General features: G+C 37.6%; 1 protein-coding gene across 7 annotated transcripts in view; it reads right to left on the bottom strand.

The window, feature by feature from the left end:
• Nucleotides 1-488: 488 nt before the first annotated feature.
• Nucleotides 489-11495, bottom strand: part of DZIP1 (DAZ interacting zinc finger protein 1) — a 91777-nt gene continuing 80770 nt past the window's right edge. For all 7 annotated transcript variants that reach the window (XM_081769980.1, XM_081769983.1, XM_081769979.1 and 4 more), the window contains exons 16-18: nt 10991-11129; nt 7502-7608; nt 489-850 (exon numbers count right to left, since the gene is read on the bottom strand). In XM_081769980.1, coding sequence (XP_081626106.1) covers nt 667-850; nt 7502-7608; nt 10991-11129 — 430 coding nt within the window. In that variant the 3' untranslated portion in view covers nt 489-666. The remainder of the gene's footprint in view (nt 851-7501; nt 7609-10990; nt 11130-11495) is intronic.

Here is an 11495-nt window from a genome sequence, read left to right as displayed (position 1 = left end):
CTTTCAAGTTGAATTTCCACTGTTGAGACACAAGACAATGTACAGTCTGCAGAAAAAAAAACTGCAACATGAGCAGGTAAATTTATTGTGAAACGACGAAGTCTTTTGCTCCAAAATAAGTGTACAGGGAGGGACGCTGAAGTTTCTCCTGGCGTGGTTCGTGCCACTTAGACGTTATGTTGATTTCCCGCGCAGTTAGGCATAGTTTCACAATAAACTTACATGCTCATGTTGCAGGTTTTTTCCTGCGGACTGTACAAACAAGTTGTAGAAAAACATAAGCTATTGTATGCCCTCGAAGAACAATGACCAATGATTCATTCGAAATATAGGAAAGAGGATAAATTCATAGATAAGAAGTAACACTACTATGTGAGAAATTAAAGCTATTAAGATGTGTTCCATACGCTCGATAAGCAATTAAAAATAATAATTGTACCTTACATAGTAAGTTTCACTTAACGTACATACACTTACAACTCAATGTATTGTTTAAATCAACAGTACAAAATATTTTATTTCTACATTAACAATAATATAATACACTACAAAATAAAAAAAATTACATTCGATTATTTTTCTGTTTGGCGTCTTGTGCTATCAACACAGGTACATTATAAATAACACTGGGAGTTGCAGCTATTATGCATCCTCTGGGGCCTGTTGTTAGTCGCTGAGATCTTCGATGTCCCAGGAGTCGGCGTGGACGATTGCGGTAGTCGTGGTCCTTGGCTGTGGCTGCGGAGGAGAAGCCGAGAATTTTAAACTTGTCCTTTGTTGTGGGGTCGGCGTTGCTTTCCCTACTTCCCTCCGAACGATCTCCCAGGGAGAAGACGACGACATGCTGCCTCTGTAAATAATAATAATAAACTAGTAGTAGTCGAAGACCGGAATAAAAACATTTTCAAAAAACTGAAACTTACATAGTTCTTTCTATGTGGAAAAAAAGAGTAAATTTTCGATATATTCGAAGATATACTGCACTTCTTCCATAAGCCATGTTGAATTACGAAATTAACTGCTATATACAATAATTGCAAATTTTGAGCAAAGCAATTGACTTTTACTCATTATTCGTCTTTCGGTGATTATTCCTCAATGGTATGTCCAATTGGGACATACGACCCCGTAAGACACGGAGCGTTTTCGAATTACTATGTGAAGTTTGGTTAAGAACGGTTCAGACATCTCGGAAGTGCCAGGACTCATGCTTCAAAATCTGCCAGTGACATTGCAGCCGAAACTACAGACCAGTACGAACCAGGGTTTGCCCAAGTGGGCCCAGCCCGAAAAAACCCACCTGGGTTTTTGAGCTTTTTGTTAATATATTATTGATACAACCAAGGTGATCACATTGAAAGTGATTTTTTATCAGATTTTGGACTTTCCTTGGGCGAATTGAATGCTTTCACGTTAAGGTATACAACATTCAACGTAAGACCTTTATAAAGTTCTGAATGCATTGAATGAATAAAAAAACCTTACCTTAGCTTGAGATAATTAAGTAACAAATTAATGTATGGATTATGCTTATAGCCTATTTGAAGGGGAAAAAATGCAATTTTATATTTTAGAAAATACTTTCCGTGAATAGTGTGCTCGCCAACTCGACGCCGCCGAGGGACGTTGTCCCTCATACGTTTGACGCGTTTAAAGCCATAGATGCCGGTACTACCAGTAAACATGTAGTGCATTAGTAAAACTAGTAGTATTATTTATTACCTTTGATGGTAACACAAGTATTCTTCAGTAAAATTTAGTTTTACAACAACAAGAGTTTAGTGCAGTTATTTGTAGGTACTCTTCAAATAAGCATTCTGTAGAATCGACACCAACAAAAGCGTAAAAATTCGTCAAATTTAAGAAACTCGATGCTCAGAGTTCCGAACTACGTACCGTTTACTATTTCAAGCACTGAATTCGAACTTTCGTACTAGTGGAAGTTTCGATGTACAGTAAAGGGAGCTGCATTTTCGAGGGAGGAGGAAAAAAAAACACGTCCCAAAAGAAGTTCTCAGGAAATTCCTCCACCTGAACGCACAAAGCATCGGAACTGAATACTTCAACAATAAAACTATTTATTTTATGCTGGAAGATATTTAATTTCATTTAAGACATTCTGAAACATCCTAATGAGCTGACATAAATTATTGAGCACTTCCTGTAGGGCTACAATGATTAAATCTGACATGATGGTAGCTTTCCGGGACTAACCGACAGAAAAATTGCAAAAACTGAATATTTTTAATTTTTAGGGGATCTAAAGAGGGGATGAAAAATTTCCCCATGTTATTTAAATGGGCCATTTTTGGACCTATAATCTCATGTTTTAGGTACTTAGAATTGGAATAAAAACTTGAAATTCGGTATGCTTGTACGTTTTCTTAGCAGTACCTAAGTAAATCAGTAAAAATTTAAAAATCCAATTTTAGAGTGGTTTTATAAGGAACTGAAAAATCTTTCCCATGTTATTTATATGGAACACCTTTTACACCCCCAGATTATTGAGCATTTCCTGTAGGGCTACAATGGTTAAATTTGACATCATTGTCGATTTTCAGGACAAACCCACAGGAAAATTGCCAAATTTTGAGGGGGTCTAAAGATTGGATGAAGAATTTCCCCATGTTATTTAAATGGGCCTTTTTCTAAACTTATAATCTCATGTTTTAGGTACTTAGAATTGGAATAAAATCTTGAAATTCGGTATGATTGTACGTTTTCGTATGCGTAACCTAAGTGAAACATCAGAAATAAAAATTTCCAACCCTAGAGTGGTTTTATGGGGAACTGAAAAATCTTTCCCATGTTATTTATATGGGACGTCTTCTACACCCCAAAATGTTTAAGCCCTTCCGGCATGATTAGAATGATGAAATTTGGCATGCTTATAGAATTCCAGGACTAACCAACAGAAAAATAGCCAAAAGTGAATATTTTAAACATTTTTAGGGGTCTAAAGGGTGATGAAGAAATTCCCTTGTTATTTAAATGGGCGTTTTCCTGGGATACAAAATCTTATCTTTTAAATAATTGAAATAGGAAAAGAAATGATAGAATTGTGGGTTCAGGAGATGCGAGGCCGTAGACCGAGCAAAGACAGTGTGTGGTGGGGCGATGCTCCCGGGTGGGCAGATTCAGGAAATATGAAGAGCAAGTTCACGAAATTCACTGTTGATGCAAAGGGCGATAGATAAGAAATGCGAGGCCGTAGGCCGAGCAAACTCGGCGTCTGGGGGCAGAGCCCCCAGCTAGCCAAAAGCTAGTTTATTTTAAAAAAAAATATGAATTATATCTTTCTTAATGGTCTTAAATTAATTTTCTGGAAAGATCCCTCTTGCAACAAGTGCTCAGGAAATTCCCGTAATTGAACGCACAAGGTATCGAAAGTGAACTTCAACAATAAAAACCATTTATTTTACGCTGTTAAAATATATTTGGTGTTCATATTTGGCAAACGTCACTGAGGCTTCTGGGACGATTCAATCTGCATTTGTTCGTTCGTCTGCTTGTACCACACATACTACAGGGAATCACTTCCGGTCTTTTAAGTGTAAATTTTCAGAGAACAAGCACGAGACACACTAAATTTCCTGTATAGATTTTGGCGACATACCAACGTAAAATTTCAAAATGGTGACAATTTATTTTTTTCAAAATAGCGGGTATGCACGCTACAAAGCGCAATTTTCGCTCTTTTAAGTCGAAATTTTTAGAGGAGAAGCACGAGATACTCTAAATCAGCTGTGTATATTTTGGCGATGATCCAACTTAAAATTTCAAAATGGCGGCCATTTTTTTCAAAACAGCAGTGAATAGAAAATTGTTGCAAGTTGTGACAATGATACTCTTGAAATATAAATCACATTTTAACACTTTTACCCCAAAGACATTGAAATATTTTGATAAAACCCAATTAAACCCGAAAAAACCCAATAAAACCGGAAAATACCCGAAAAAACTCATATGGGCCCAGGTGGGTTGGGCTTTTTCAGAAAAACCCGGGTTTTTTCAAACCCTGGTACGAACCGTCCAATAATATTTCCATAGTATGAGAATGTACACAATTCCAAGAAAGTAAATCCCCATCTTCAGCAGGTCTGCATATTCAGTCTCCTAACTATGAAACATTTAACGATTACGTTAACCCCGATCATTTCATGGACTCAACCTGTTCTACCGAAGTTGTTTAGACGTAAAATAAAATGTAACTTGTGCTAAAAATATGCTTATACATTGTAAGAGATAAAACTTCTAATTATTCGCTACAAACTCAGTCGTATCTGACTGTAAACTAAAGTTAGTATGAAGCAGAAAAATATTTTATATAAACATTAAAAGGAGGTTCCAGATAACATAAGAAATAGAATAGGTTGTCAATGCAATGTTCGTGTGTTCAAGTCCAGTAGAAGGTTATTTTATTATTCGAAGAGTGAGAACATACCTCTGAATACCCCTTTTGCAACTTTTCTACTTCCAAATTATATTAGGGACGAATACAGGGTGTCTATTTTTCAAAATGAAATTCGGTGACTTTTTCGTGACCTTTTCGTTACTAAACCATAAAATTTCGTAATCATTCTCAAGAGGGAATTTGGATGTGAATTAAGGCAAATTTTCATGCATGCGATAGAAGTATGTTTTGCTAGCGATTTGGAGCGTCTAAATCCGACCATACACATTTTTGGTAGTGAATTTTGATGTTTTATAAAACAAAATTTTCCAGTCTATACTTATATTTGTCCAGATAAAAAAATCGTGACCCAAAAACTAAATTTCGTGGCTTTTTCTTGACTTTCATGACCGTTTTCTGATTTCGTGACTTTTTCGTGATGTTCGTGACCGATAGACACCCTGGAATATTATTCGAATCACGTGTTACTGAATTTTAGACATTGACGGGTGCAAAAGCACCTTTGCAGTATAACGCACCAATTTCAATCTCTTACTCTTACAAATTACGAATATTGTTCAAAACAAAACAATAAGTACGCTCCCTATTCTATTATTGTCTGATTCGACAATATGATATTTATGTTATTCATATTATAGAAATGTTTAATTCATTTACACACAGGTTGTGATTTTGTTGTTTCAAAATAGGTGTATATTAAGAAACAAATAAAATATTGCATTTGTTAAGAGAAAGTTACTACTTTTTTATGTTACGAATCAGAGGATAATAGAAAAAATGAAATCTTTAAGTTTTACGTCCCACGGTTATGCCGGTTAGGCTAAAGGAGACGGTGATGATGAATAATGAATGAAATGGTGGAATGAAGAAAGTGGGAGGAAACGGGAGAACCCCGAGGAAACCCCACGCACAAGGTGTTTGTCCACCACAAAGTTCACTTGGCGGGGACTGGGATCGAACCCGGGACCCCAAGCACCAGAAGTGAACGCTCTACCACTGCAGAGGATAATAAAATGGGGAACATTACTTAGTATTTTGTTTTGAGCTACAACATTTCTTTAAATTTATAAGAGTAAGAGATTGAAGTGAGTGCGTTATACTGCAAATGTGTTTCTGTATCCGTCAATGTCAAAAATTTAGTAACACATAATGCGTATAATATTCTTTCCTAATATAATCTGGAAGTAAAGAAATTGCAAAATAGGCATTCAAAGATATGTTCTCATTCTCCCGATTAAGGTAGTAGCGAGAAAAAAACATTAAAAAGTAAAATTCTACTAGACTTGAACATACGAACATCGCATTGACAACCTATTCACTCAAATGAGTAACTATTTTTTATGTTTATATAAAGTACTTTTTCTGCTTCATACTAACTTTGTTTACAGTTAGATACGACTGAGTATGCACCAAACAATTGGAAGTTGTCCCTTACAATGTACAAACGTATTTTTCGCACAAGTCACACTTTATTTTACATCTAAATAACTTACGTAAAATAGATTTAATTCGTCAAATGATTGGGACTGAAGTGATTGTAAATATTTTATAGTTAGGAAACTGCATATGCAAACTTGCTGAAGGTGGGGATTTATTTTCTTTAAATCGTGTACTTATGCATCACTGAAAAGAAGCATCTGCTTGCAGTTACAAATGACACGGATATACAGGGTGGCCCAAAAGTAGGTACACAGTACCGTACTGATTAGCTCATTGCATTTTATATCATTTCTTACTGTTATCCATAAGATAAACTTAGTTTCTTTACTATTTGTTCTTAAAACCTTTTTACTTATACGTTAAGCAAGGAACAGCCGAAGTAAATAAATCCATAAACTAGAATGTTACACTTGATCAATGCAGGGGTGTATACCTACTTTTGGGCCACCCTGTATAATACAGCCACCGCCATGTGCAACAAACCACAATACTTTTGGAACTCCGAGGAAAGTCAATTTTGTTACTTCCCGGACAACACTTTATCAAAATTCCAGAATCCCACTGTGAAATACGGCAGCTAAGTGTCATGGTGTGAAATGAAATTTGGAAGGGTGGTAGTTTCGACCTCATTTTTTTTTCCGATGAGCACATCAACGCTACAAAAAACATCGATGTATTTCAAGATGAATTGCTACTGTTATGTCAAATAGGTGAACAGTTACGGGACCCTATGCAATCAATGGATGCGGGGACATCATGTCATAGAGCAAAGCTGACCGCCCACTGGAACACGAAACATGGGGTTGAAACTCTGCTTCGTTTGAACAATCTTGAAGAAAATATTTGGCAAGTCCTAGAATACAATTACGTAAAGAGCACACAGACATACAAACAAACAACACTTATTTGAGGCATTCTGTGTTGAACGATACCAAGTGTCATAGGATGCTGTCAACGATTTACAGCAAGGATGGTCAACCTTTTAGGTTTGAGGCCTACTTTTCATTTCAAAAATCATTAGTGGTCTACTATGTGTTCGCTAGCCCGCTAGAGGAAATCAAATCTATAAAAGTAATCGTTAGAGATGATATGATACAGACCATCGCGAGCTACCTGTTAACTAGTGGCCCGTGGTCGACGCATTGGCCATCATTGATTTACAGGATACTACGCCGCGTAGAATTTAAGACTTTTAGATGTAATAAGAGTATATTAAAATACTTGATTTAGCCAATCACGATAACACTTTAATCAGGCATCTTATTTAATTATTATTTATAATGGTATACGAGGATTTAAAAACATTAAGGTTATAATAAATTAATTAAGTTTAGGAATACTATATATTAATAATAATTAAAACTTGAAAATCTATGAAATCTTATTTATTAACCCGAGATATCGGCTAGAGGTATATTAATAGGCTTAACGTATCCATTAAGTGCTAGTTTTTACCGCATATGTGTAGAGAGAAAATAAATATACGGATTGGGCTCCGCCAAACACTTACTACAAAGTAAGAAATGGTTCCTTCTGTGCATTGATATGTAACATAGGCCATAGGATTATTTTCCGGTTGTCTTTTTAGTTACGTCAGAGTATGTAGCAGTATTCCACGAATATTCTAGTTCCACCGATTCTACTTACTTAACAGAAGAAACCCCATTGGACTTCAGAGAAATGTCTCCAGGCGCATTCTGCGTCGTCTGGACGGTGTCCACTCCTCCTGTGGGCTTAGTCCTCTTCCTATTCAACTGGAAAAAAATGAAATAGTTCTGTTTAATGTCCCACAATTATCCCCGTTAGGCTAAGGAAAAACTGATGGCTGAGGCAAGTGAATGATTATGAAATAATCAGGGTGTCTATCGAGTTTCATTTTCAATATTCCATTATATTTCCAGTATATTCTCTATAATTATCAGCAAAATTCCAGTACCTAATATAATGATTTTTTAAAAGTTCTTTAGGAATAATCACACTCTTGATGATTTCAGGTTTCTAATTGTTTTGCCATCAAAAGAATATTTTATTTTTAATATATTTAGTTAGCCTTGATTTTTTTTTTAAATACAATGATCGTTTAACATTTTTAAAAGAGCTTCCCAACTGCCCTCACAGCCCTCCACTCCACTTTAAAAGAGCTTCCCAACTGCCCTCACAGCTTTAAATGTTTAATTACAAAATGTATGCAACTCTTGCTTTGGAAAAATTTACAATCTCAGTGGATACAAAATTGTTTTATAAGACTATTAAAATCATTACAATATATATATATATATATATATATCGTTGACAAATTACCAGTTTCATGATTTTTCCAGTATGCTGATCAAAATTTCAGTACATTTCCAGTATTTCCAGTATCAAAATTAAATTCCAGTATAATTCAAGTATTTCCAGTATCAGTAGACACCCTGAATAATTGGTGGAATGAAAATGTGAGAAGAAATGGGAGTACCCCGAGAAAACTACCACTGAGCCACCGTGCATCTCTTTATCCAACTGGAAAGCAAAACATCTTAATAAGCTCAGAATGGATCATGTATGGTGACAGAAAGAAAATGGACGCTCGAGGGAACGTTATACGAGCGCTAGCAGTCGAAGGCAAGAGTTAAGCGCATCTAAAAGGAGTACAATCATCGGAGCCCACAGATTTAACCACTCAATGTGTAAGATTTCCGGAGAGTTCCATATCCCACGTGCTACAATGTGTGGCGTAGTGATGAGATGGGAACGAGAGGGAACTATAAAACCGCGGTCTAGGCCAGGGAAGCCACGAAAATTGTATCATACAGACCAGAGGTGCTTTAAAGGAATAGCAATGAAATTTGTTATAGTTCTCAACAGCTGGAACTGCTTAACTATGCAGTGTGGAAATTTCTCTACAAACTTTTGTTTTCTAGATTTGAGAAAAATGTTTCAGAACGATTTTCTTAAAAACCCAATCAAGATAAGTTTTTCTTTTACAATATTGTAATATCCTAATGTACACTCATGTCCGAAATGATTGTCGCATATCTATAACTGTCTTCTTGTAAGAATATAATTAGATAATGATTTTGCAGGGTACTTTTAATATTGATACCATGTGTATTATCGGGAAATGTATATTTGTAGTAAATTTCATAGGGAAAAAATTATAAATACGAAAATTAAAATTAGTAAAACAAAATGTTGCTAAATTGACAAGAAAGTTTTATTTTCGTTTTATTGTTGTTATTTACTGCTCTTTTAACATGAAATTTGCCACATACAAGGCTTTGCGGATTATACACATACTAACAATATAAAAAATACCGGGTGAATTCGTTATCCAAATATATTCGTACAAGAACATATTTATACACATGCGACAATAATTTTGGGCATAAGTGTACATGTAGTTTATATTTCAAAACACCAACACATCCTTCTTATTTACAAAGAAAACCATGCTCTTCTGCTACAATTACTACAAGAAACAGAGGACAGACATCGTCATCATCATTTGGTCTTGTGACAGAAGAACAACACCAACGCTATCGCTGTCCAGAAGGTATAAAATACTATGTAACGTCTCAGTCGACATCAGTTTTGGCAGGTCAAATGGTTACTCTAAATCTTAGCTTGCCTGGAGCTCTGAGGCCTCATGCGCACCTAGCTTCCTTGCCTGGAGCTTTGTGGGAACTCAACCTCTCTCTTAGCTTGCCTGGAGGTGTGAGGCCTCCTGCGCACCTAGCTTGCTTGCCTGGAGCTTTGTGGGAACTCAACCTCTCTCTTAGCTTGCCTGGAGCTCTGAGGCCTCCTGTGCACCTAGCTTGCTTGCCTGGAGCTTTGTGGGAACTCAACCTCTCTCTTGGCTTGCCTGGAGGTCTGAGGCCTCCTGTGCACCTAGCTTGCTTGCCTGGAGCTTTGTGGGAACTCAACCTCTCTCTTAGCTTGCCTGGAGCTCTGAGGCCTCCTGTGCACCTAGCTTGCTTGCCTGGAGCTTTGTGAGAACTCAACCTCTCTCTTAGCTTGCCTGGAGCTCTGAGGTCTCCTGCGCACCTAGCTTGCTTGCCTGGAGCTTTGTGGGAACTCAACCTCTCTCTTGGCTTGCCTGGAGGTCTGAGGCCTCCTGTGCACCTAGCTTGCTTGCCTGGAGCTTTGTGGGAACTCAACCTCTCTCTTAGCTTGCCTGGAGCTCTGAGGCCTCCTGTGCACCTAGCTTGCTTGCCTGGAGCTTTGTGAGAACTCAACCTCTCTCTTAGCTTGCCTGGAGCTCTGAGGTCTCCTGCGCACCTAGCTTGCTTGCCTGGAGCTTTGTGGGAACTCAACCTCTCTCTTAGCTTGCCTGGAGCTCTGAGGCCTCCTGCGCACCTAGCTTGCTTGCCTCGAGCTTTGTGGTAACTCAACCTCTCTCTTAGCTTGCCTGGAGGTGTGAGGCCTCCTGCGCACCTAGCTTGCTTGCCTGGAGCTTTGTGGTAACTCAACCTCTCTCTTAGCTTGCCTGGAGGTGTGAGGCCTCCTGCGCACCTAGCTTGCTTGCCTGGAGCTTTGTGGGAACTCAACCTCTCTCTTAGCTTGCCTGGAGGTCTGAGGCCTCCTGCGCACCTAGCTTGCTTGCCTAGAGCTTTGTGGGAACATAACCTCTCTCTTAGCTTGCCTGAAGCTCCGAGGCCTCCTGCGCACCTAGCTTGCTTGCCTGGAGCTTTGTGGGAACTCAACCTCTCTCTTAGCTTGCCTGGAGGTGTGAGGCCTCCTGCGCACCTAGCTTGCTTGCCTCGAGCTTTGTGGGAACATAACCTCTCTCTTAGCTTGCCTGGAGGTCTGAGGTCTTATGCCTAACTAGATTGGCTGGAGCTTTGTAGGAAGTCAATCTCTCTCTTAGCTTGCCTTTAGGAGCACTGAGAATTTCTAAACCACTTCCGCTTAGCTTGCCTCGAGCTCTATGGCAATCCCACCCTTGGCTTCCTGGACCTAGAGACACCTATTTTATTAAAACTAACTTAGTTAACTTTGCATTGGTCTTAGGAGTACAATTATAGTAACTTTGTTTTATATTGTATATAATAAGAATTTCATAACAAAAAGTTCTGGGAGAAAACCAAATCCCGTGTGCTAACGGCGAATACATTTACGGCCCTTATAAAATAAAGAAATATTCCTATGTAATACCTGGTCATCGATGGTTTCGGCGAGTTCTCTAATTTTAGGCGACATCTTTGTTCTAAATATATTGGCTACTTGAAAAGATTCATCTTTGGAGACACCGCCATTAACACTCTTTTCCACTTTTTGCTCCTCTTCATGTTCACTGTATAAGAAAACAAAAAATAAGTAAACAAATCAATTAACAAATAGTGAATGACAAAGGATAACACAATTCATTCTTCCTAAAAAAAATTACAAATTACTTTTCTGATTCCACATGTTATAGCTGGAAAATAACATTATTATTTATATACAGTCACTAGCAACGGCGCACACCTCTCCTGTACGTTTTCTTGAAAGTAACTTGAAGATTGATTGACGAATTTCAGTGGAGCTTGCTTTGGCTAGAAAGAACCAAATCTCTATAAATTTCAGAAACTGTATTCAAATCAATACATTACTTTCGAAGTTATTAACAAAACAATACAAAGGGGAGATGTATAGCTTTGTTTGCGACTAAGTATTTATA

The sequence above is a fragment of the Thermobia domestica genome, chromosome 8 (assembly GCF_964235325.1).
Source record: "Thermobia domestica chromosome 8, izTheDome1.hap1.1, whole genome shotgun sequence".
NCBI lineage: Eukaryota > Metazoa > Arthropoda > Insecta > Zygentoma > Lepismatidae > Thermobia > Thermobia domestica.
Note: the sequence above shows the minus strand (reverse complement) of the source record. Positions and strands in the feature narration are given on the sequence as shown.